Genomic DNA, 26666 nt, shown 5'->3' on the forward strand with positions numbered 1-26666 from the left:
TCATCTTTCTCCCACCTGCATCCTTCAGCAAACTCTGCGGCCACACCGCACAGTTTACGCAGCATCCTCCCCCTTCTCGCCACCTCCCCGGCCCGTCGCTCCCACCTGGATTACAGCGCCTGCCTCCTAGCTGGCCTCCCACTCTGCCCTGGCCCTCAGCAGAGTGAGCCTGTGAGAACACAAATCGGATCACGCCAATCCTCTTTCAAGCCCTGCAATGGCTTTGTCCCATTCCTCATAAAAGACTAAATCCTCACAAATTGCCTACAAGGCCCACTTGATCTGTGCCCGCCCCCACCTCCTGCTGCGCTTCATCTCTCACCTGTGGCTCTGCGTCAGCCACGGGCCCTCACTGTTCCCCAGAACTGCCAGGCACGCGCCCACCTCAGGGCCTTTGCACATGCCGTGCTCACTGCCCAGCACACGCTTTCCTGGATCTCCACACAGCTCACTCTCTCAGTGCCTCCAGGCCTTTCCTCAGGTCTCGCCTTCTCAGTGAGACCTTCCGACTTAAAACCCCCCAGCCTCCCGGCACTCAGCTTCCCTCCAAGAGGCCTCCTGGATCTGCCTTCTCCGGCCTCATGATTAGGTCTTCTCTGACGCAAAGGGAACTGGCTGCCAGGCCACACTACCCCACTCCACACCTCGTCTGCAAGGCCATACTGTCCTGCAGGGCAGGTCTGTCCCACTCACAGAGCCTGGCAGGGGGCTTGGCACATAGTCGGCCTCTTAGTAAACGCTGGTTGGCTTCCTGATTGACAAGTGAGGAGCAGCACCGAGGGCAGGGCCCAGGACCCTCTGGCCTCCACGTGGCCAATGGTTTGAGCAAGTGTCAGTTCCTCGAATGGGGGCACAGCCTGGCACATAGTAGGTTCTCCCAAACGTTGGTCTTCCTTCCTTCCCCAGGAGAAAGGCTTCCTCGGGTTCCTTTGGGGATGTAGAGGTGGCGAGACCTTTCAAAGGCAGGCTGGAGAAGCCAGGAGGGCCCCGGGGCTGGGACGTCAGTTGGCCTACAGCAGGACATTTCTAGAATCAGATGGTGTGGGCTCAAATCCCAGCTCTGTGTGACCTTAGGCAAGTCCTTAACCTTTCTGTGCCTCAGTTTCCTCATCAATAAAACAGGGTGCTGTACAGATTAAATGCAAAACCCTGGGGCAGAGCTTGACAATTAATAAACGCTATATAAATATTAGCTACTGTTATCCTGTTTTTACTATTGTTTGTTATTGCTGTTAGCACAGGCTGCGTGACTGGCGTCTCCCCACGCATTCCCAGCCACCATGTGGCTGCCCTCCGTCTCCGAGCTCCCAGCCCCTGGGAGCTGCAGGCAGTAAATTTTTCCTATCTCCTCATAAACCGGGCCTTCCTCCGCTCAGCCATCACCTGGCTGGCAGCGCTGTCAAAAAGACGGATGCCACATCTGCCTTGTTTACGACTTTAATTCCCAAACCCTGCTATGCGGGCTCCCGGGAGGGGCCGGGAGGGGCCGAGAGAGGCAGGCACCGTCCCCCCACCGCCCCGGGCTTGACAGCTGCACAGATGCCCCTCGCAGGGGCCCTGACCTCGCTCAGGTGTGGGGGACCCATGGGTCATCTGCAAGTGCTTCCTGCATGTCCTCTGGGGCCGCAAGGAAGGTAGCACTCTGCTGGGGACAGGGCTCTTGGGAGGATGGGAAAGGGCAATGATTCCCATTTCATAGACGAAGAAACTGAGGCCTCAAGAGGTAAGGTCACCTAGCCAAGGTGACACCAGAACTCACACTCAGGTCTGCAGGACCCTAACAGCTGTGTGTCTGAGAAAGAACAGGTGCCCACCATGCCCCTGCCCTCACCCTTCAGCACACATCTGTCCAAGCTCCAGCTGCCAGCATCTGCCGCCCGTCCGGGTCTCCTCTGGCCTAGGAGCCCGCTCTGCCAGCCACGCGCAGGCTGCACTGCCCTGCAGGAGCAGCCCACCGACGACTGACGGTGTACACATGTCCCAGCTCCCTCCTGCCTTCGGTGCGATGACTGAGGCCTGTTCCTGGCTGTCCCCAGAGTCCCGGGGCGGGGGAGGGGGCAGCTGAGGCTGTTCACAGTGGTAACCTTCCTGATATCGCACGCTTTATCGCTGCCTTCGCTCCTCTCTCCTGGATCCCCTCCCACATACGCTGCTTGCTCTCAAATCCTTGTTTCAGGAGAATCCAACCTAAGACAGCCTGGAAGGATGGGTCAACGCTTCCCAAGGGTAAGACCACAGGAAGAGACGGTCCTCCTCACCCTCTTGGAGGGTCGCCGGGTCCCTCCCTCAGCTGGGTGGCAAGGAATGGTTTGGCAAAGCAAAGGACACAGGAGAAGCACTCGCTCACCATGAGACCGTGAGCAGGGCGGGCGCGGAACGAACGTTAGCATCGAGGGGAGCAGAGTGGGCCACGCTGGGGCGGTGTGTGGGAAGCCAGGCTCTGGGGACAGCCGGGCAGGTGGAGAGCACCAATCACGGGGACTACAGAGCACGCCTGGGCCGCTGAGGGCGAGAGACGGGGCCTGGAGGAGGCAGGGAGGGAGGGGGAAGGGAGGGGGAAGGGAGCGGCAGGGCAGGGGCAGGCACAGGCTGCCTGGATGAGAACCCAGCTGCACCGACGCTCTGGCACTGTGATGTTCGCAAGTTGCCTCTCTTTCCCCTTCTGTAAAATGGGAGCTGCGCCTGTGACAGTCTATACCACCCGCTCTCAGGACACCACACTCCCTCCTCCAGGATCCTACAGCAGACGGACACTCGGCCACTAAATGACCCAACTGCCTGTGTAGATCCCATCTGTCCCGCTTCCTCTCTGTCAACAATGACAGCCATTTCATCGGCACCTATTACACACACCTTCTCAGCCAACCACTTCTACCCTTCATCACTAATCCTCAAAACCGCCCACTGAGATGGCTGTTGCCTTTCCTGTTCTATGGATAAGCATCTGAGGCTCAGAGAAGTTAAGTAACTTGTCCAAGATCACAGAGCAGGGAAGAGACAGAGTGGGTTTCACACCCAGGAGTGAGTCCTTCCCCTGTCCCTCCTCCCAGCCCTCCTGGCCTAAGGCCTTCTCCCCAGGGGCAGGTTCAGCTCAAACCTGGGTGGGCTGGGGGGAAGCCAGAGCTGCCGTCCCCTCCCCCGGGGCCTCAGGTCCCACGAACATTCCCAGAGCTCCCCTGCCCCTCACCTCACCCAGAGGGGACACGAGGTCTCCCCACACCTGACTTGGGGCCACACAAGGACTCTGACCAGTTGTGCCGGGGCTTCCAATGCAGCAGGGAGGATTTGGGTTAGCTGTGAGGTGCTGCCCTTCTGCTGCCCCCCGAGGGTGTACCCCACCTCCAGGCCTTCCCGCCTGCCAGGGGCACATGCCGCCCTCCCATCACTCACCTCTCCCTCTGAGCCAGAGGCTCCCAAACTTTGCTGCACAGAAGAACCACCTGGGGCACTTTCAAAAAACTCCGGATGCTCAGGTTGCACCCAGTGCAAATAACATCGAAATGTCTACGGGCAGGAGCCAGGCATCGGTATTTCTGAAAGATTCCCAGGTGATGCCGTGTGAACAAAGCTTGGAGACCACTGCTCCAGCCCTAAGCACACATTAAAATCACCTTCAAAAACGTCCACAGCGCAGGCCCCGCCCTGAGGTTCTGATGTAGCTGGTCTGCGGTGGGACCCTGGTGTCGTTTTAAGAGCTCCCCAGATGACTCACGCACAGCTAGGCTTAGAGCGACCACCCCCCATTCACAAAGTGCCTCCACTAACGTAGTCTCACTTCCTTCTGGAGACATCCTCTGGGCGGCGGACCTTCAATCCCATTTCTCAGATGAGAGAGCAAAGGCCCAGAGAGGTCACAGCGCGTGCCTTAGGCTCAGAGCACAGCTCGCTCTTCTGAAACCTGCTCCAGCCCTCCTGCCCCTGCCTGCCATGACAATCAGACCAAACACCTCCCTCGGGACCGCCGAGCGTTTCCTGCGTCCTGGCCTGAGGCCTGGAGTCTGGACGAAGCCCACAGGAACTGACCAAGGCCTCCCCCTCCTGCCCCTCCCAGACCAAGAGGCGACTCAGAAAGCCCTTCATCCTTGACAGCCTGACACGGGCCCAGAAGGCCGCGGTCGTCCGTCCGTCTTGCTCCACGTCCAGTCTTACCCATCCTATCCCACCCCCACCCCTGGGCGGGGTCCAGTGGCCTATAATCAGGGTGACTGTACACCTTTGCATCCCACATGGGCTCTTTCGAGAATGAAAGGGGATGCTCTCAATAACCCCACCAGCACAGGGGTAGACGGGATGAGCCGTCACCCCACCCACGAGGGCGCAGCCTCCACGCCCAGGCACAGTTGTACTTTTTACGCCTCTCTTGTGACTGCTGCCTGATTCGGGCTTCTGCTGTGCAGCCTTGGGCAAGTCGCTTGGTCTCTCTGACTCTCCATATCCTCATCCATAGTACGGGAATCCTAAGAGCTCCCAGAGGTGTTGTGAGAGTGAAATGAGATAATGTCCTTACGTGTCCGGAACATGGCAGATGCATAGTAGACGGTGGCATGTATGTTTATTAGTTCACCCAGGAACACGCAAGCCCCTCATAAGACATTTCCACACACACTTCTCTCTCAGGCACGCCGACCCACGCACACACAGTCACACACAGGTGTGTGCATGCACACCACCTGGGCGCACGCGTACACCGGCACTCTGTGCATCAGGCGCCGTGGGTTTGGCCCAGCTCCCCAGGTGGTACCCACTGTCCAGGGACTTCGATGCCCTGTGGGCTCTTGCCACCAGAGGGCAGCACGCTCCCCGCCCACCCGCCTCATCACACTCCCTTCTCTCCCGGCGCTAGCAGACCCCTCTGTCAGACTCCGTGCAGTGTGTCCCTGGAGCACCAGCCCTTTGCCCAGACTGCACCGGTCAAGTCTGGGGGGACACAGGAGGGAGCTCATCATCCGCAGTTAGGTGCCACTCAGGGAGCCCCAGCCCTGCTGAGGCCGGGTCCTGCTGCAGAGCCCCCCAGGCCCGGCGTGCACAAGGCCGCGTGTCCAGAGGGGTCCTCAGTGGACACATCAAGACGGCACCCAGGGGCTGCGGGCCTGGAGCCCAGCCCGGGTTCGAGCCACGCTCCACCATCTTCCGCCTGCGGGAATCAGGTCCTCTACTTACCTCCTCTGAGCCTCCCGTCCCGCCTGTAAAATGGACCAGTGATTGCCCCCGTGTGTGGCTCATTCTCCTGTTCAGGGCTCAAGTGTCACCTTTGCAGGGGCCGCCCCGGCACTGCACAGATGCGGTTCCCCCCGCCCTGCACTGCCCGTTCTTCCCTTATCTGCTTCGTTCCTGCTGTACGTTTCCCTCCGACACGTCCGGTCATTTCCTCATCTTGCATATCGTCTGTCTCACCATTACAATAAAACCCCAAGTCCTTTGGACTCTCTCATTCACTGCTGTGCCCACCATGCTCACAACAGGGCAAGGCAGTCCTGGGAGCCAAACCGGTGGCTGCTGAGTGACTGAGGGAACTCTCGGGCTTAGAGGAGGTTTCTGCGAAGTGTCCAGCCTGGTGTGCGTCAGGACTGGACACAGTAAGTCCTGTGGGCGCACCCCCGGAACGCACACCCAGGCCGTCAGAGGCCAGATGGCCCTCCCACCCTCAGGACTCTCAGTGTCGCCCTCTGACTCGGCCGGGGCCCCGCCCCTTCAGTCCCCGCCTCCCAACTCCGTCCCCAGGTGCCAGCCCACCTCCTGCCCCCCAGCACTGGCCCCAGGCCTCCCCTGGCTCAGGCTTCTCCTCCAGAGCCCCGCCCCCGCAGGGCCCACACCCCCCCAGGCCCCGCCCCGGGCCCCGCCCCGCGCCGCGCGTGCTCACTGGTGCACTTCTTAACGTGGCTTCCCTTCTTGAGCGCGTGGCGGCTCAGCTTGCAGTGGAAGTTGTCCTCCCAGAACTCGGCAAACCAGATGTTGCGCCGGTTGTTGTCCAGCGTGCGGCTGGAGAAGTAGCGGTCGAAGCCTGGCGGGACCGGGAACGGGACGTCAGGGCTCACGCTCGCCCTCCCCGCTGCCCCAGGCTTAGGCAGGGGCCCGGCCGAGGCGGGGAAGGAGGCAGGAGCGTGTCTGATGCAGAGCCCAGGCGGAAAAAACAAAATGTGGAGCATTTCATTTCACTCAAAATGAAAAGAGCAGTATTAAGTCCCAGGGGGAGCATGTGTAATCCACAACTGCTGCCTTTATGGAAGAGAAGTACAGCGATGAGGATGTTTCCACGGTTAAAACCACAGAAATGCTAATATCGGGCCTCTCTGAGAAGGTGCCGCCTGGGAGTCCTGAGATTAGAGCACAAAGGCTGGTGGGTTTGTCGGACCCTGGGAGCACGTGGCCAGAGAAGGCAGGGGATCGCCTAGGTCACACAGCAACACCAGGACCTGGACCTTCTCCTTTCGAGTCCAGAACGTCCCCGTCACTAACGGATGCAGCCTGCCTCCTCCACATGCTCTGCCAGACTCAGAAATCTGCTCTCAGCGCAGGAAACCCTGTCCCAGGGTGGGCAGGCTGGCGGGGAACAAGGCCCTCTCCCTCCTCCTGGGTGCTCCTCCCGCAACTTGACCGTTCTGTGTATAGTAAACTGAGCTGCTTGGGATGGGCCAGAAGGCCTGAGAGCTCAGTGGGGCCCACACGAAGCTTCCTGTCCAGGGAAGGGTCCGAGTGGAAGCTAAAGGACTGTCAGAGCTGCAGGAGAAATGCTGGCGTTGGGCGGGGGTTGGCCTGCAGCAGGACTTCTCGGCCTCGGCACTGCTGTCATCGGGGCCAGGTGCTGCTTTGTCGTGGGGGCCGTCCTGTGCACTGCAGGCCGCTGAGAGACATCCCTGAACTCCACCCGCCAGACGCCAGCAGCAGCATCCCCCAATCATGACAACCACACACGTCCCCAGACATTGCCGAATGTCCCTTGGGGGGCGAAATCACCCCTAGATGAGGACCACTGTTCTGAAAGCTTCTCTAACGTCCAAGAGAGAACAGGTATTGGTCAGGCAAGTCCTGGTTCCAAATCCCGCTCTGCCACTTACTGCACTGTATGTCACTGAATCTCTCTGAGCCCCGTGTACCCCTCTCCCACACGGGGGTCAAGCGCATCACAGGGTTGCCGGGAAAATTAAGTGAGATGTCTGTGCAGGGCCTGGCATTTGTGGGCACCAGTAAGCCATCGTCACTGTTATTTTGTGTGTATTACGGCTTAGGGTTTGCAGGGGAGGCGTGGAAACTTCTGCAGCCTGTGCTCCCTCTGCCTCGGGGTGAAGCGAGGACACTGCTGTGTGACCTTGAGCAAGCCCTTCCCCTCCTCAGCCCGTCTCTTGGAAAGTTCGTGGCAAGGCAGATGTCTGCGGTCCCGTCCAGCTCCATCAACGCTGGATTCTACTGAACGCAGGGAGGGCAGGGACGAAGGGCTGGGGAGCCCGCCTCCCCCTGGTGAGGACTGCAGGCCCTGCCAAATCAGGCCATTAACAGGAACTTCACGCCACACTCTCTGTGAGGTTCTGGCCACAGCACTTTGTTCCTGCCCACGGTGAGTGTGGGTCTGCCCTGACAGGAAGGACTCAGGGCAGGGCAGGCCCAGCCCCAGACCCAGGCAGGCTCTGCAGGGAGGCCCCATCCCGCACACGGCACCTCTCCTGTAGCCTACTGGCAGCTGCCAGCCCCCTCCGGCAGAAGACTTTAAGGCCAGGCGAGGTGAATCCCCGCACCTCCCACACCCAAAAATATCTGAGCAGGGAGGAAGAAAGGACCCAAATGTGGATTCAAATTCTGCTATGTTGAGTGCCTGATAGGCCTCCCAGCCCAGAACCTCAGAACACACAGGCTGGGGGCCAAGCAAGAAGGAAGGAGAGGTGCAGGAAGAGGAGCGGGAAGAAGGGAAGTAGAGGACGGGCAAGAGGAGGCGCATCCAGGCCGATGCTGACAGTAGGCGGGTGAGTGTGGCAGTCCTGCGTCCGGCCTGCCAGGCCTACCTCGCACGGACATCCTCTTGGGGAGAATGGTGACAGCACCCTCGGCCACCTCCTCCAGGTGCAGCACAGGTGCGATCTTGGAGCCCCAGCTGTCTGAGCCCATCCAGAAGAAGTGGCCCGTCTGGTTGGCTCTGCGCGCTGCCTCCAGCACACGCCTGCGGGAACACGCCCAGCCCAGCCCAGCCGTGTCTGCCCACACAACTGCCCCCAGCCCTGGCCATACCTGCTGTGGGCCCACCTGTCCCCCAGCTCTGCCTGGACCCTCCACCCCTGACTCCCACGAGCCGAGGGCCCACAGCTGCCCCAGCACCCGTGCCCGTACCCCCTGATGGCTCCCCAACCCCTGGCCCACACCTGCCCATAGGCCCACACCTGTCCCCCTGGGCCCACGCCTGCCTGCAGGCCCACGGTGATCCCCCAAGTCCCCGCAAACACCACACCTGTCTCCCCAGATCCACACCTGAGTTCCATCTAGCTCAGGCCTAGGAACTGTTAATATGTCTGCCCAGCCCCTGTCCTCTCAGACTCATGCCTTCCTGGCCCTGAGCCCACACCCACGTCCCTTAGCCTGTCCTCACATTTACTGTCACACACACACGCCCCTCTGCCCCTGACCCCTCTGCACATGTTGCCCCCGACCAGCAGTGCCCTCTCCATCCACCCCATTCTGTGCCAAAAGTCCCAGTCCTTCCAAGAGCCGCTGCCCACACCCTGACGTGGATGGAGGATGGGCGGGTGAGGGCATGGGGCTGCCAGGTGCTCACACCCGCCAGGCCTACTGTGACAATGGTCTTCATCAAACCAGCACAAGACTGAGGAGCCCTTAGCAGGCGCTTAATCGGTGCTTACTGGGTGCATGGACTAAATGGCCCCTCGAAGACGTCTCCCTGGAGGGCAGAACAGGGAGGAATGGGCAGAATTTCCTCATGCAGCTCCTCCCATGGCGAGAGGCTGGAGCAGAGGGGCAAGGACCTTGCTTGGGGCCACAAAGCAAGTGGGAGGCTGTGACACTAGGAACTGTCCAGGCCCTTGCAGCGGTGAGGACCAGGGCACAGGCTGCGGGGCTCAGGGGCAACTGCGGGCCTGTGCAGGAAGCGGCCAGTTAGGGCAGGAGGGCTTGGGCCTTCCAGAGGGAAACAAATGTTCCCAGGCCCCACAGCCTGCACCTGGGGCTGGGGCAGGCCTGAGCTGGCCTCACCGTCCTTCCTTGCCCCACTTGGGCCTCCTCCATCACCTCCCGACCCCTCACCGGTGCAGCCCCCACCTCAGGTCACCGCTACTGGCCGGTGGGGCTGCTGTCAGCACCCACACACAGCCCTATCATCACCCGCCTGCACCCAGCCAGCCCCGGTGACCAGGGCTCCCAGCCTCCATCCCTGCAAAGTCGCCTGAGTTTGTCTTTACTTCCGTTTGCTTCTGAAACGCATGCGGACTTCCAGAACGACCCTGCCTCCTGCCTCGCCTCCTGCAGGCTGCTCAGAAAGTCAGTCTAGTCCCATCCCACCCTCCCCTGGGTGCCTCTTCTCTGGGACAAAGGACCCAAGGCTTTTATCCTCCCTCCCAGTAAGTGGGCCCATCTGAACTGAAGGTGTCCCCAAAAGCAGCAGGCCTGGAGTGGGGTGCACTGCCTGGTGGGAGATGGGAACTGAGTCGGGCCAGCTTCGGGGTGGGAGTAGGGCAGGAGTCGGGGAGCAGGAACTGGTGCCCCAGCGGGGCCCCTCCTGCCCCAGGAGCTGGCTAGCCCTGTGGGCATCGGGAACATTCAGAGCCGGAATTAGGGGACCTATATGCCTTAAGGGGGTCAGAAACTGCCACTGTGCACAGCATGGAGGCTGTCGGGACGGGGCTCCGAGGACCTCCCCTCCCTGGCCTCTCGCTGCCTGAGACACCATTACGGTTGGTCTTTTTGGCTTTTGAGGCCTTAAGGATCTTCCAGAACCCCCTCCTCCGGCCCTCCAGTGACCCCGCAATGTCCCTGGGTGTTTATATGTTTTGCTGTGACTCTGGAGTCCAGGATAGGGTCTCGACAAGTGAGAAAAGGGGTTTAAAGAATGGGACTCGGGCGAGGCTGCTCAGGAATGGGAGGGAGCCACAGGGGGAGGGGCAGCCTCAGCTGGGCCAGGAATCCAGGGGAGGAAGCTCAGGGGGCCACATCGGCCGGGGCTCCCCAAGGACGGGGCCATGTCTCCCCTCAGACTTGGGCTCCCCGAGGACGGGGCCGCGTCTCCCCCCAGACTGGGGATCCCCGAGGACGGGGCCGCGTCTCCCCCCAGACTGGGGCTCCCCGAGGACGGGGCCGCGTCTCCCCTCAGACTGGGCTCCCCGAGGACGGGGCCATGTCTCCCCTCAGACTGGGCTCCCCGAGGACGGGGCCATGTCTCCCCCCAGACTGGGGATCCCCGAGGACGGGGCCACGTCTCCCCCCAGACTGGGGATCCCCGAGGACGGGGCCGCATCTCCCCCCAGACTGGGGCTCCCCGAGGACGGGGCCGTGTCTCCCCTCAGACTGGGAAATCTCCGAGGCCAGACCCGTCTTGGCCCTGACATCCAATCTCGGGGAGGCGGGAGCAAAGGAAAAATAGGACGGGAAGTTGGTCAGGAGGGGCAGTCAGGGATCGTCTGTTAAGCGTTCCCAAGTGTGTGACTTGTGACCCAGGCCCCAGGGGCTGGCCCAGGGTTTCCGCACCTGCACCAGGGTTTCTCCTGCTCTGCGGATGCGGTGAGTGAGGCGCAGGGAGGGGAAGCGTGTGCCCAAGCCGGGACTAGAACCACAGCCGAGATCGCGTCCCTGTACCCTAAGCTCACCACAGGTAAGAGGGAGGGACTGAGAGGTGGCCAACATTTGCTGGACACCTACTTCATGCCAGAGGCTACTCTAAGCCCTTTAAGCACATTCCTGCATTCACAATTCTCCAGGCAGGCTTCATTCGTTCATTTTTTTTTTAGCAGCAGAGGCCCAGACAGGTTAAGAAACTCACCTGAGGTCACACAGCTAGTAGGTAGAACAGGATTAAAACCCAGGTGGTCTGGCCCCAAGCCATAGCCTTAGCCCCTCCACTAAAGCACCTTGCTGGCCATCCCTGGCCCTGTTAGCAACAGCCTGTGCCCCAGCCTGGGGGGTCTCCCTGCTCACACACTTACCCACCCCCACCCTGGATCCCGGGGCGGGCTCAGGCTGGCCTAGGAGGGTCTCCAGCAGGACAGGACCTGTGGCTCTCCCCACGCCTGCCTGGCTCCCCCTCCCGCCCCGCTGTCGCCTGCCCTCACCTGATGTCATCCTCATTGGCAAATATGATGACCGCCCTGGCATTCGAGGTCTCCAGGAGGCGACGGATGATCTTGTCGAACTCGCCCGTCTTGGGCTCCCGTGGTATCTTCACCGACTGGGCGATGCACACGCCCCCTGCAGGAGGGGCACCAGTTAGCTGGAGCTCCCGCCGCACCCACACCACACACTCCACGGGACGGGGCTGGGGTGGCCACGGTCCCCAGCCTGACTCCCAGCCCTGGGCGCCCCATCTCTAGATACGGGCTGTGCAGTCAGAATGGCCGCAGCACCGGTCTTGGCTCCACCGGCCAACTGGGGACTCTGGACATGTCACTTAAGTACTCTGTGCCTCAGTTTCCCCATATAGCAGGTAGAGGAGGCAAGAAGCGGTATAGCATCATGCTTAGGAACCAGATTTCCTGGGTTCAAACCTCAGCTCTGCCACTTAGTGCTGTGCGATCTCAGGCTCAGGCTGAGCCTCTCTGTGCCACAAATACATCACCTATAAGGCGGAGATAATAATACTACCTACTTTATAGGATTGTTTATAAAATACTAAATAAGTGAACTAATGCATTTAAATACAATAACGTCCGGTACACAGTGTTTAGTAAATGTTGGTTATTTTTATCGTAACCACCTCAGGACATTTCTCAGAGGATTAAATCTGAAAGTGAGAGCCCACCCCCACACCTCCCAGAGCTCATGTCCCTGGGACGCCATGACTTACAGGCCCTGGGTAAGAGCAGTGTGCCTGGCTGCCGGCCACCAGACACCCGGGAGCACTGAGTACTTCACCCAGCCGGTCCCCAGCCTCAGACGGGTCTCTCAGGTGCTGGTGGGGGACAGGCCTCCTTCCCGTACTTAAATCCCACCTGACCTCCGGTACAGAGCATCCGCGGCCGCTGCTTGTATCATCCACTGCACTGACCCACGAGGAGCCCGAAGCTCAGAGAAGCGGCTCGCCCAAAGCCACCCAGTCTCCTGCCCTACTGGGGGCCGGGAGCTGGGGGTCCCCAGAGAATAAGCCCCCTGAGTTCCCTGGTGGCAGGGTCAGGGCTCAGTCAATGGAAAACCTTGAGGGATTAATCTCAATGAAGCCAGACCCTTTATCTGACCACCACCCTGCTCTGGGTCCCACTCAGAACAGGATACAGCCAATGCCTCGAACCAGCCACCTCGGCTCAGCACCCAGCTGCCACCCCTGGGCCTCCAGCGGCTTCTCGGTCCAGGCTGGGGCCACCTGAGCCTTCTACACAGACCTGCCCCAGTGCATCAGGCGACTCTGTGCGGGGGCCTGGGCTGCCAGGGGCTCACGGGGCGGGGAGGACACCAGCCACCACCACACAGGGCACGTGCCAGCGCCCAGCTCCACACATACAGCAGACCCTGCCACGGGCAGGCAGTGGCCACCAGGGAAGGCTGCCCAAAGGCAGTGACGCAGAGCGGAGTCCTTAGAGGGCGCCAGCAGCCAGGTGGGGCATTCCGGGGAGAACAGGTGCGCCCACTAGAAGGAGAGGCTGCTCTGTGCCAGCGCCCTGCCAGGCTTGGGGCCACAGGCCACAGACACACACACACACACACACACACACCCACCTCCTCAGGTCTCTCCTAAGACACCCAAGAAGTCCCAAGCACCAGAGAAGAACACGGTTGCCAGGAGCTCGCAGGCAAAGGAAAGAAGAACCGAGCGTGCGCGCGCAGAACTGGGGCCCCCTCCGGGTCACGGAGAGCCACAGCGCTGGCCGGGCAGGCACTCAGCTCCCAGCAAAACCCTCCATATGGTTTCTTTCCGGTTAGAAGTGGGCCAATTGCGACATGTCTCCCCCCATCTGGGGAGGCAGATGGACAAGAGGAAGAGGCTGGACGGGGAGGAGGAGGGGGAGGCTGAGCCACCTGGCTCTGGATGGGGGCGGGGCAGGGGATGGGCGCTAACTGCTCTCGAGCAGGGAGAAACCGTTAGGTTAAGTAATATTTTTGAGCAAGGATCCGTGTCATGGTCCTGCAAAGCTTCACTGTGCTGGTGAAGGAGGATTAGGTGGCCGCGGCTCAGCCAGCGAGAATGCGAGTGAGTCACGAGGTACCTGAGACGGCAGTGCAGTCTGAGGACGGTGTGATGTTCTTGTAACCACAAGAGACGGGAAGACTGAGGGGCCTGCAGGGTGTGCAGGCCCCGGGATACTAAGGAACATGTATGGAGCGTGCAAATTTCACACGGATGCACTCATCTGAGGTCGGGGCCAGCCCCACATCTCCAATTTAGAGATGAGGAAACTGAGGCACAGAGAGGTTAAGTGGCTTCCTCAAGGTCACGAAGATCATCAGAGGCAGAGCTGGGGTTTGAACTCGTGCCCTCTGGCTCAACGGCCACCTTCCAGCCAGTCATGTGGGGGAGGGATTGGGTCATGGAGTCAAGGGGGCTCGTGGGCTGTGAGCACGTCTGGGCACAGTGCCTGCCCTGTGGGGAGTGCCCACTGGTATCACTGTCCCCAGGATGAGAAACCAAGCACCCACTGGGTCTCTGCTTCGTGGCCCAATTGTCAGCATGGCTGCTCAGGGGAGTGGGGGACAAGAGGCTAGCTCACTGCCAGGAGCTCTCCTGGGGTGACAAAGGCTCCTGGCCATGGCATAGCCTCTGCTTCGACTGCTCTCCTGGCCCCTGCCTCAGCCAGAGAGCACTGGAGTGGCCCGAGAGGGACAGCATTTACTGAGCACCCATTGCATGCCTGGCACTGTGCTAGGCCCAGTCTCGATGACTCTTCACACACCCTGGGGGCGGGTGGTAATATTCCCACCTTACAGATGAGGAAACTGAGGCTCAGAGGTGCTAAATAGCCTGGCCAAGGTCACACAGCCAGTCGGTGGACTGCAATCCTGGTCTGTATCCAGAGCCTCCCCCAGGCAGAGAGGCCCCCATCTCCTGCAGCCCCTTCCCGCCCTGCAAAGTTCTCTTTCCTGTCAACCCTTCAGCTGCAGAACAATTACTCCACACCCTGCCAAGACTAAAAGCGCGGCGTTTCAAACGCCAGTGCCTCTTCCGCAGCCTCTGTTGTTTGGGTGGGTTGGTGCACATGCGTGCACTTGCGTGGACACACACTGTCACAGAATGCGCACACTCGCACATACCAAGTACACAGTCTCCACAGCCCACCTTCGCACATCCTAGCGCACACTGCTACTGACCCTGAGTCACATACAGAGCCCACTGGCCTCCCCGTGTCCAGTCTCTGCTGCCACCGCCGTCGCCGCAGGAACCAGGGCTAACACTCCCTGAGATGCCCTCTTCAAACTTCCCCACAGGGAGGGGCACGTCTCCCCACACCCCCCCTTCCCCAGTCTCTCACTGAGTGAAATAAGAATCCGTGAGTCCATACTGAGAGTAAATATAATCAAATTAACGCCCACAAAGCCCTCGGGGAACAAGCCCACTCCCTAGCTCAGGGCGGCCCTCCCCCTCCCCCAGGCTCCAGGCATAGGACCACACGGGAGGGGCGCACATGGAGAAGTCTGGGGTTCCCCATGGCCCTGGGTCCCCCTTGGCAAGGCCCCATACACCACTCTCCAGCCGCCCAGGCCCCTGACAGACACACAGCCGCCCAGTGCCAGCTGCAAGCCCTGCCATCCAGCCAAGCTGCTGTCGCTGCTTGCCGGGCGGGGGCAGGAAGCCACAGCCACTCGCCAAGAACATCCGAGCACGTCTCCACCGTAGAGACCTTGGACACCTCCTGGGCCAAGCTGCACGGAGAGTGGGGAGACAGAGGCCAGAGAGGGGCAGTTCCTTGCCCAGGGGCACGCGCAGCAGAGCCCACTCCAGACCAGGCTGTCACCACCACACTGGGAGGGCTAGAATCCAGACCACCCCTGACTGCTTCCCTGCAAGAACGCAGGAACCGCCCCCTCTCCTGGCTCTCACTCCCCCACCCAGCCCAGCCCTGCTGTGGCCCCCAGCCCGCCCCAGCTCCACACCTTCCCCCTCTCCCTGTGCCGCCCCACCCACCAAAACTGACTTGTTGGCCAGACACAGTGGCTCATGCCTATAATCCCAGCAGTTTGAGAGGCCAAGGTGGGAGGATTGCTTAGGCCAGGAGTTCAAGAACCTAACTTTACACAAAATTTTTTTTTTTTTTTTTTTTGAGACAGAGTCTCGCTTTTGTTGCCCAGGCTAGAGTGAGTGCCGTGGCATCAGCCTAGCTCACAGCAACCTCAAACTCCTGGGCTCAAGCGATCCTCCTGCCTCAGCCTCCCGAGTAGCTGGGACTACAGGCATGCACCACCATGCCCGGCTAATTTTTTCTATATATTTTTTAGTTGTCCAATTAATTTCTTTCTATTTTTAGTAGAGACGGGGTCTCACTCTTGCTCAGGCTGGTCTCGAACTCCTGAGCTCAAACAATCCTCCCGCCTCGGCCTCCCAGAGTGCTAGCATTACAGGCGTGAGCCACCACGCCCAGCCTCTACACAAAATTTTAAACTTAGCTGGGCTTGGTAGGGCACACCTATAATCCCAGCTACTCGGGAGGCTGAGGCAGGAGGATCACTTGAGCCCAGCAGTTTGAGGCTGCAGCAAGCTATGATTTCACCACTGCACTCCAGCTCAGGCGACAGAAGGAAACCCTGTCTCAAAAAAAAAACCACACACACACACAAGAAGCTGCCTCGTCCTCGGCCCCATCCATCCATCCGGGCCTGCCTCTGCTACCATAAACCTGGACATCTGATCGAGGCGTGTCGTCAGAGCCCGGGGGAGACGCACACGGCAGTGTCTAGTGAAGCCGACTGTACCGGCTATCCCGAAGCCACCACTCCTGCTTCTTCGTTCCTGCCCAGGGAGCTGCACGTGGGCACAGGCGACCCACACAAAGACGTCCACTGCAGCGCTGTTTGAAACTGCAAGAAATGGAAACAGCCTGAATGTTTGACAACAGAAGAATGGATAGACTGTGATATATTCGTCCAGTGGGATATCAGGTAGTTAAAATTAATAAAACAGCTCCCGTGTCAACATGACAAATCCTGAAAACAAAACTGACTGACAAAAGCAAGTTGCAGTAGGATCTGTCCCCTTTATGTAAAATCTAAAGACCACATATATTATTATTTGTAGAGATGTGCGTGTATGTGCACTATACATGTACCGACACGAGGAAAGGATGCACGAGGGCAGATTTTGTCTCTCGTATTCATCGAGTTCTCCCCGGCACCTAGAACGCTCTTGGCACTTAGCAGGTGCTCGGAAATGTTTGCTGAGTACCTAAACGAAGACAGGAAGGGAACCTACTCTTCGGAATCACGGTTCCCTCGTCAGGGAGAACAAGAGGGGAGAGGGGAGGGCTCCAGGGAGCTTCCACTCAATCCACAATGTTTATTTCTTCAAAAAATAATCTGAGTCAAGCGAATATGGCAACATGCAACTACTCGGTCAGTCTGGGCCCCACAGCCCGGGCGGGACAAAACCTGTAGACGTGGGTGGTGGCAAGGGCTCCGGTCCCACGGCGCTGCCCAGCGGGGACATATCAGGGTGTGCCTGAGCCCCCCTTCCTGCCGGGGCTGCCACAGCGCACTTAGGGGAGATGCTCCAGCGCCGCCTCCTGCTGCACCCCCCCAGGGCTGCCCCCTCCTCCCGGCCAGCGGTCCCGAAATCCCGTCTTCCCTGAGGGCGGGCTCTCCCCTGGTGTGAGCCTCCCCCACGCGTCAGGCGCCACAGCTGAGCATGACACGGGAGTCTCCACTGGGAGACCCGAGAGCAGTTTCCTGCTGCACTTTGTAGTCTCCGCCTGTCCCTCTGTGGGCTGGCGACCTTCCCGGTGCTGTCCAGGCCCGGCTGCCGGATCCGCGTCAGCGTCCGCCTGCAACTGCGCTCCCGAGGGCAGGGTCAGGCCCGCGCATCAGTTTGTTCATTCTTTCTTGCTTTTGAAAAGCGCCCTGCTCGGCTCCTGCAGAATCGATCCTTAAGTGACAACAGTGAGTCTGGCCCTTCCCTGGGCTCCCGGTCTAGCCGGGGAAGCAAGGCCGGAAGGGGCAGGGAGGCCCGGGGCCAGGCCCCACCGCACGCCTCCCAAACATTGCTCGTTCAGCGACCCACACTTATGGAGCGCCTGCAGGCACGTCTTCAGGCCGCTCGCATGTCACCTTGCCCACGTGTGTCACTGCTGTCCTTGCACTAAGTCCACAAATGTCCGCTGAGCATCTCTGACGAGCCAGGCAGGGTGTTGGGTGCTGGGATGCAGTCTGAGGGACACAGCCTGCAGCTTACACCCCGGGGTGGGAGGGAACAGTGAAGTCCTGGAAGGGGCACAGAGGAGGAGACCAGCCGCGTGACGTGCGGGAGGGAGGGGGGCTGCCCCCACCCAGATTCGTCCTGCACAGGGAGGCTCCGCTGGGCCCAAAGCCTGGCCTGACCTTTCTCTAGGAGCTGCTGCCTCGCTTGAGACCCCAGGAACTGAAAACACGTTGCAACTCTTACGTCCGCCTTCAAGAGACATGGGATTTGCACTGAATGAATTGTTTTCCGGTCCACTCCCTGGGACTGCCCGTCCCCGAGGCGCGTCCCAGTGCACCCGGCGGACCTAGGTTAGAGGACATAGGACTGTGGCGCCTGCACTCTGCTTACTCCCCTCCAGCCTGAGGCAGGCGGGACCCTCCCTACCAGCACTTCCCCATCCCCCACGGCATGGCTCTCCACACTCCGCCTGTCTACCTAATGCTCCCTACCATCCCGTCGGCCGCCCCGTCCAAGCAGCCCCCACATGCCCTGCCTTCAAGGCACCCCCCTGTGTGGGACATGCCCCCCTGTGCAGTTGGTCTGGGCGGGCAGAAAGAAACAGCCTCCCACAGGAGGAGCCTGCTGTGCCCATGTCGGGGGACAGCCAAGGGTCCCCTGAGCTCTCAGCCAAGTCCGCCAGGACCTCCCAGAAAGGATCTAGGCTGCCAGCCCTCGGGGGCAGGAAGGGGTGGGTGAGGGGATGGGGCACTGGCTCCCGGTGGGACTCCCAGCCCACCCCTTCCCGCTCCAGCACCCAGGGCCTGGGATGGCACTCCAAACCCCAGGCTGCACCCAGACACTGGGCTCCAGACCAGGGAGCAGGGAGACCCTCCCCAGCGCACTGAGCAACTGCCCTGCGGCCTGGGTCTCTGCCCCCCGTGCAGGACGCAGCAAGGCCTGGCCTCTCCCAGCCCAAGCAGCCCATCCTGGAGGCCAGCAGAGACCTCTCCTCTCTTTCTCTTTTCCTTTTTTTTTTCCAATCTTTTTAAATTTAAAAAGGGAGAAAAACGATGAAAAGAAAAACCCTAGGAAAATGGCAAAATCTACATTACGGCAAAATGTGCAGGCAGCCACAGGATGGAGGGTGCGGAGTTACACGACCCAGCAGGCAGGAGAGGGGTCCCCCGGGCGCCCCTAGGCTCCCAGCAGAGACAAGGGTGAGGGGAGGCAAAGCCACCCCTGGGCCTTCATGGCCTCACGCACACGCAGGCGCGCATACACGTGCGCACACACACACATGCACACGCACAGGTCCTTTCTTTGTCCCTCGTCCTCCCCTCCTTCCCTCCTACCCCAAAGCCAGGCCCTCACCAACCCCCTCCCCAAACCAGCAGTCAGGAAACGGACCAGAAACAGCCACTCAGAGGGGTCGGTGACTAACAAGGTGTTACTTTTGTTTTTAGCTGGGAGCAAAGCCTTAACAGAGATAAATGGAGCTGTGACAGTGGCCGCAGCCAGCGGCGCTTGGCCAGAGCAGGGTTCTGAGGCAGGGAGGACACCCAGGCCCAAGTGAAGGCCCCTCTGCCTGCGGCTGCTCCAGGGCAAGCTCCGGTGTGGGTGACATGGATGGCAGGGCTGGGCCAGCTGCAGCTGGGTCTGGGACTGCACAAGTCTGGGACGTCGCTGTCACCACCCTGGTCTGCTCCCGCTCCCAGCCCCACTCCCCAGGTGGTCAGTCTCCAACCCGGCTGCACTCTGCTTACTCCCCGCCAGGCTCTGGGCCACGACAATCCAGGCACAGCGTCTGCCTTCCCAGGGCTGCTCGTGAGCTCGGGCCACGCGCGTGGGGCGGGCATCGCGTGCACGCGGACATCTCTCTCAGTCCTGCCTTCTGTTGGGACTTCGCTTTCTCCACCTAGACACGACGCCTTGCCCCGAGTCTCGGGAGACAGGCGAGCAGAGGACGAACGGGTGCAGGAAAGCGTAAGCGAGCCCTGCAGGTTGGCTGGGTCCCGAGGGCCCCGCCTGAAGACAGCTGGCCCGGCAGGGAAGGGCATGAGGTGGATCATTCCCCTTCCCTGCTGCGCTGACTCCAGCCCGTGGGAGGCAGTGGGCCCACTGCTCAAGCCCCAGGTGTGCAGGGACAATGAGGGCTAAGTCACCCCAGTTTCCTGCCCGAAGGGTCCCCCTGACGCACCCTGGTGGGCTTAGGTTTATGCAAAGCATGGCTATCACACTTGCACTCAGCTCCCCTCCCGCCCAGCCTGAACCAGCCCTCCTGGCCGTGTGACTTTGGACACATTACTTGGCCTCTCTGAGTGTCAGGCTGCCCATCTGTGAAAGGGGGAAGGACTTCAACTCCACCTGATAGGGTTGGTGGGAACCTCAAACGCAGTGGCACGTGTGGTCCGTCCCCTGGAGCCAACACCTGGCCAGGCCTGCTGCGGTGGCGCTGCTCAGGCAGGAGGAGGAGCCGGAGGACAGCACAGGACAGGCTGGTCGGGTCCATGGCTCTGGGGACCGGGGGCACCGGGACTGTCCAAGGCGGCGCACACAGAACTTCTTTCTCCTGAGCACACTCAGCACCACCCCGTGCCCAGACACACACACACACACACACACACACGCACACACAAAACCACACGGTACACACCACCACAACCTCACACAGTCTCACGGTCACAAACACTCACCCAGGGACAGCGCACTGCCACCCACAGCTCCCACTACACGTATATACCCAGGGAGAACCTCACACCGCCTCGCCGCCAACGACGGGCACGGGGCCACACGCGGACACGGACACAGTCACACCTCCCACAGTGCCACAGCCTCACACCACACTCACACCACCCCCACCCCGTCTCATCCTGCACGACCCCTCACAGCCACACACCCGGCACACGGGCACACGCGGCACGGAGAGCACGCCTGACACACACTTGCCCCCGTTATGACTTCAGACAGCTCCCCAGCCACACACGGCACAGGCCACACACGGCACACAGCCACGTACGCACCACACACAGCCACACACGTGCCCCACAGCCACGCACGCACCACACACAGCCACACCACACACAGCCACACACGGCACACAGCCACGTACGCACCACACACAGCCACACACGTGCCCCACAGCCACGTACGCACCACACACAGCCACACACACGTGCCCCACAGCCACGCACGCACCACACACAGCCACACACGGCACACAGCCACGCACGCACCACACACAGCCACGCACGTGCCCCACAGCCACGTACGCACCACACACAGCCACACGTAACCCCAGCCGGCCACACGCGACGGCTCTGCCAACCATGCCCGGCCCCGCTCCCCACCCCCACGAGCCTGGCGGAGCTCACAGTCACCACGCAAGCGCAAAGCGGCCCTCAGGCCCATCTTCCTCCCGTCTCCCCAACATGCCCCAATTCACCCAATTTGCCTGAAATCGTCTACAGGAAGACCCCCAGAGGCCCCCAGCAACCACCAGGGCCCGGCAGAACCTCGCACCTCAGCACCGCGACCACCTCCTCCCCTTCGCTGCTCCCGGTGGGGTGGGGGGCCTGGCTGGGGAGGGCTAGTGCCTGGATGGGGCGGCGGGTGACTATTTATGGGGCAGCCTCCGTGGCCCCACATTGAAGCCTAGCCCTCATCTCTCCTCTGAAACCCCCTTCCTCTGCCAGCAGGCCCTCCCTTCCCACCCAGCCCCCCTGCAGGGACCTGGGGGAGCAGGGGCAGCTGTGGGGCAGAGGAGGGGACGCCAGCATCAGAGAGCTGGACTGGCATGACACAGGGCCTGCGTCCCAGCTCACTCGCCTGCTGCTTCGGGATAAAAGCCAGGCTGCCCCCCCTCTGACCTTCCACTTCCCCATCTGTGCAATGAGATGGTATTAACCTGTCCCCAGACACAGCGGGGCTGCCGTGAGGATTAGAGCGGATCACCTGTGGACAGGCCTGGCCTCTAGGGGGTACCCTGGGACCCAGCCAAGCCAGCGGGAGGCTCAACACCTCAGAAGGGAGCCCAGCAGTTTGCGGGAGCTGCATTATTCATGGCACTAGGCTCAAGCAGAGGGAAATTTGCTGAGTGATCCACTTAATATCTTAACACAAACCCACTCAGGCAAAACACCTTTGAAGCGAGAAAGGTGGAAAACGTAACAGGAAAGGGAAGTGAGGGCGTTTGGAGGCAGGAGGTGGCAAGAGGGGCCTGCGGGGTGGGGCACAGAGAGATGGCTGGTGCCTGGCCCCCCAGCCTGCCCTCCCAGGCCCCACCTGCCCGCCCCCCACCAGACCAGGCATTCCTTGATGGGGAGTCCCACCCCTTTCTCAGGTTCAGTTCAGAGAAGGGAAGGAGGTCTGCCCAGGGCTCTCACAGCAAGTCAGGGGCCAGCTACAGCCAGACCCCGGACTGCTGAGCGGAGGTCAGGGTCCTCTGCCGAGGTCGCCCCGGTCCAACCCATGGGCCGTGCAGCGTGCAGCAGCCAGCAAGGCCCTCAGCCCGACTGCACGGCTCCGTCCCTGCCTCGGGCCACGGTCAAGGCCAGGACACTGTGGAACGTGGCTGAGGACACTGGAGGAACCACTTACAGGACAAGACCCCAACTCTCTTATCCTCAGTCCCCAGCTCCAGTGACACACCTGGGGGATGAGGTCACGTAGCAGCTTTTTGGTCCCTTCTGCAGCCTCATGACATCCCCTCTACCATAGCAAGACCACTTTTTGCAGCTCAACCAGACTGTCCCACCCTCGAGCCTCTGGCCAGTGCTGGTCCTCTGCCGAAAGCCCTTCCCGCTTCCCCATCTGCCCAACCCCAGCGTCCCTGGGGGCCAGATTGCTCTGCCTTTTCCCCCAAGAAATATCCCAGCTCCTTCTCGCCGTGGGTGCTCATTGCTCCCCTCCGCGCCTCTCCACTGGCGCCTGCCATCCTCTGCCTTGTGCTGTGGTCAATTGTGCAACTGGCATACTCCAGGGCGAGGCCTTGGGCCAGGCTGCCTGGGTTCAAATCCCAGCTCTGCCACTTCTTAGCTGCGTGACTTTGGACAAGTTACTTAACATCTCTGGACTTTGTCTCCTCATAATGGTGTGTGAAGAATAAACGAGTAAATACACGTACGGTGGTTCGAACAGCGCCCGGCACATTAGCACTCAGTAAGCGTTTGCTATTGTGATACAACATTGTTGGTTTCCTCCATCAGCCCAGGAGCCCCTTCAAGGGCAGACGGTGTCTTTCCCATTCCTGACCCGCCAGTGTCAAGCACAGTGCCAGGCACACAGTAATGCTCACTCAACACTGGTTACATGCGTCTAATTTCCAGCAGTGTCATCTCCTGGCCTCTTCACCCCAGACACCCCAGGAATAGGAGCCAGTGCTGGGCTGGCGGCAGAGACCTGCGGGTGCGGGGGCATGGAGATGACCTCTGGCCAGCCCCCCTCCACAGCAGGAGCCAAGCATAGCCAGGTACGGAGGGGCCGGAGTCGGGGCCAGCAGCTGGGCCTGCAGTTTGGCCAGGGAGGGACAGACGGCTGCAGGCCGGGATGAAATATTTAGGAGCCCACGTCCCCGGAAAGTGGAAACTGACAAGCAGAATGAAGTGTTGAGATGTAATTACCCAGGCAGGCCAAGCATGTCTCCCCATCGGCAGCAGGCTCCGTCCCCCCAGCCTGCCACAAGCAGGCACTGGGTAATGAAGTCCTCCTGGACCCTCTCCCGGACCCCTCTCCCGGGCTAGCCCCCGCCCCTCCTCCTCCGGCCAGCACAGGGGGAGGGGCGGCCAAGAGCCCAGCAGGCAGCGGCTCTGGCTCCTCTAAGACAGGCCCTTTGGAGGGCAAAAGAGCAAGAAATGAGGAAAACCAGGGGCTTGGGGCAAGCCCTGGCACCCGTGTAACCAGTGATCTGGCCACTCCACTGGGCCTCAGTTTCCTCAACCGGAAAACAGGACCGTGGACCCACTCCCAGGAGGGGAGGATGTGAGGGGGGACGTGAGCTTGGTCTGTTGCTGGTCTTGGTGGGGGAGGGTGGTGAGGGCAACGCCCTCCTCAAGTGGGGACAGCAGCAGAAGTGACTCAGCCCAGGGCACCAGGAGAGGCCTCCTTGGGACGCTGGGCTGCCTGGGACTCAGGTTAGGAGGAGCTGACGGAGTAACGCCAGAGGCTGAGGCCCAGACGCAGGCCCTGAGCTGGAGGAGTGCCCACCGCACCCCCAAAACTGCCCCCGCTCTCCCAGCACCGCTGGGAGAAGGCCTGGAGCCTCGAAGCCTGGGCCCGAGCTTGGCCAGCTCACGAGTGGGGAGACGGGGACCAGGCAGGCGGGGAAAGGGGACTCCAGGCCTGGATACTGGAAGCGGCCTCGAGTAGGGTCAGGGGGCCTTGGGGATCAGGGGCAAGGGGGTGCATTCTTCCTGCATGCTGGGGGAGGGGCTGGTAGCATTTGCAGGTTTTTCTCAACAGGCATTTGGGGTGTGACATTTCACAGTATGAGACTGTCCCATGCTGCAGTACGGGGATGTCCTGGGGACCTGGGAACTCACTGTGGTAATCCAAAGTGACCCACATTTTTCTAAGTGCCCCCAGGGGCAGTGTGGGTCTGCCCAGAGTTAAGAGGGCCTTTCTTATCTAAACCGGGGGCCCAGGGAGGGGCCAGGATTGCCTGTGGCCGACAGCACCTGTCACTCACACACAGGCTGCCCAGGCCCTCCCCGTCACCACGGGGTGGCCAGCCCTGCCAGGCAGCAGCCAGCTGACCACAGCGAACCCAGCCCGCCCAGCCCCCCACTGAGACTCCTGTCCCGCCTGGTCATTTCCCTCCCCCACACCCTCAGTGGCTCTCTCCTCCCCAGGACCAAGTCCAAACTCCTCAGCCCTGTCCTGAAGCCCTGCAGGATGGACCCCCTCCAGCTCCCCAGCCTCACCTCCCCTCCCTCCCCACTGCCTCAGCACCCCCAGTTTCCAACACACATCCAGGCCTCTATTCAGAGTGTTCCCTCTAATGCATCTTCCCAGACTCTTTCCTTCAAGTCATTCCCACTCGTTCTTAAGGACTCAGCTCAGGCCCACTCCTCCAGGAAGCCTTCCTGGGAGTCCCCTGGCTCCTCCTCCCCTGGGTGTTCGTGACCATCCCAATGTCTCAGTCACTTGCACTTAGCACAGCGAATGGAAGTTACGGGACTAGATGCCTCTGTGCCTCCCAGCCTCTCACTCCAGGGAGGGGCCGCTGCTGGGCCCTGGATACACACCGCCAGTCACAGAGCAGTCACTAATTCAGCCACAATTACCGAGCACCCACAGTGCCAGAAGCTGTCCTACGCGCTGTGCACACAGCCATGAATAGGACACTCCTGCCCTCATGGAGCTGACACCCATCTATGAAGCAGACAACAGGAATGAACGAATGAACAAAGGAATTGGTTAATTAATTGATTAAGAGCTGGCCTATTGTCCTGGCCCCATCTCTAGGTCCTGTCCCCCTGCTCTTCCCGTCTTCCTCCACTCACTGCCCTGCCCGTCCTCTCTCTCTCACACACTGTCCCCCGTTATTCAACAGCCCCTCGTGCTCATGAGGACCCCACAGTCGAATGACTTCTGCACACGTTCTCACTAGCTCTTCCCAGTCAACCCCTGTCCTGGGTATTATGACCATTTTGCAAATAAGGAAACTGAGTCCCACCAGCCACAGCCTGGTCCTGGCTGCCTCCACCTTCCCTTTCTCCCTCCCATCCTCTCCCTGCCTCCACCTTTCTATCTCGCGCTCACTCTGCTTCCCACCTTCTGGGGTGACCTGGCAAGGCTCCTCTGCTCTTGGAGTCTATTTCCTGTCTGTAAAATGGGTGGCAGAGAGGCTCTGGTAGGTGGCCAGGGCCCTGCTACCCCCTCCTCCACCCTTCTGCAGCCCCCACTATGCCACACTCAGCTTGTCACTTTGTCCTGCTTCCCCCCCATCCCAAGGCCTCCCTGGGGCCCCAAGATGTCTGCAAGAGTCGTTAGCTTTCCTTCTGGCTCATTAAAAAGGATCATTTGCATAGAATATCCATGTGATCATTCTGTCTACGGCAAAATGGGGCACAGACATTATGCAGCATGGAGGCCGGGAGAAGGGAGGGTCAGCCACAGGGGAGGGAGGGGCAGCCCCAACCGGGAAGAGGCCAAGTGCCCACCCTCAGGGTCTGAGCTCTCAGAGGCAGCTCCTCGCCCCTCCAGCCCTTACTTAGACTTTCTGACAGCTAACTTACCTGTTTCTGCCATTCTTACAATAACCAGCAGCAGTGCCCAGAAATAAACATATTCAGCTAAAAAAGAAATTGGTAACAAAATGCAGGAGAAGGGACCTGCCTTTACAGATGAGGCTCTGCTCAGCCCCCACGGGACTAGCCCAAGAAGGGGCCCTTTGGTGGGCTGGAGCCAACCGGGGCTTCCAGGACATCCGGTCTCGATGCCACTGTCCGTGGTGCTGAAGCCAGGAGTGCGGGCCTTGCCTGGGCAGTCCCCCAACGCCCGCGCTCTGGCCATGCACGACCAGGAGCAAGCCCTGTGGGTGCCAGCTTCGAGCTTCGGATACACCCCAAAGCTATCCCTTCTCGCCACCCCCGGGTACTAGCCATTGTCACCTCTTGCCAGGACCACAGTAGCCTCCTCACTGTCCTAGGCCCCACTGTATCCGCTATACAGCAGCCACAACTATTAAACCTAAGTCCACTCACATCCCCCTGCTCACAACCGTCCTGGCTCCCATGTCACTGAGAGCAAAAGCCAGAGTCCCCACAGGGGCCCACAAGGCCCCAGGTGACCTGCCCCCGCTTCTCCTACTTCTCTCCACCTCACTCATTCTGCTCCTGCCCCCTGGCTACTCCCCGAAGGCCAGGCAGGCGCCACCTCAGGGTCTCTGCACTTGCTGGTCCCCCTGCCTGGGGCACCTTCCCACAGACCCCCACTCGGTTCACGCTCGCCCAGCTGGGGCTCTGCCAAACGTCACCCCTGCAGAAGGGCAGGGTGAGGACCGACAGGTGGGCAACCTTACAGCAAAGCCTCTCCCCTACCTGCCCCCCTGCGCACGCACACGCTTGTTCTTGTCCGTCGCAGGTCTGCGGCTCCTGTCTGAGGCCACGTGACACAGTAACGTACTGCTTGTTGTCTGGAGGGCCCCAGCCCTCCCGTCGGTGTGAGCTCCACCGAGTCGGCGCGCACTCTTCATCTGCTTAGG

General features: G+C 60.6%; 1 protein-coding gene across 4 annotated transcripts in view; it reads right to left on the reverse strand.

Annotated features, from left to right (window-relative positions):
* GRM4 (glutamate receptor, metabotropic 4) overlaps nt 1-26666 on the reverse strand; it is a 119506-nt gene that overhangs the window by 23061 nt on the left and 69779 nt on the right. For all 4 annotated transcript variants that reach the window (XM_012646584.1, XM_012646585.1, XM_012646586.1 and 1 more), the window contains 3 exons: nt 11262-11397; nt 7995-8149; nt 5861-6001 (listed from right to left, as the gene is read on the reverse strand). In XM_012646584.1, coding sequence (XP_012502038.1) covers nt 5861-6001; nt 7995-8149; nt 11262-11397 — 432 coding nt within the window. The remainder of the gene's footprint in view (nt 1-5860; nt 6002-7994; nt 8150-11261; nt 11398-26666) is intronic.

Source organism: Propithecus coquereli, unplaced genomic scaffold (assembly GCF_000956105.1).
Source record: "Propithecus coquereli isolate 6110/MARCELLA unplaced genomic scaffold, Pcoq_1.0 Scaffold248, whole genome shotgun sequence".
Classification (NCBI taxonomy): domain Eukaryota; kingdom Metazoa; phylum Chordata; class Mammalia; order Primates; family Indriidae; genus Propithecus; species Propithecus coquereli.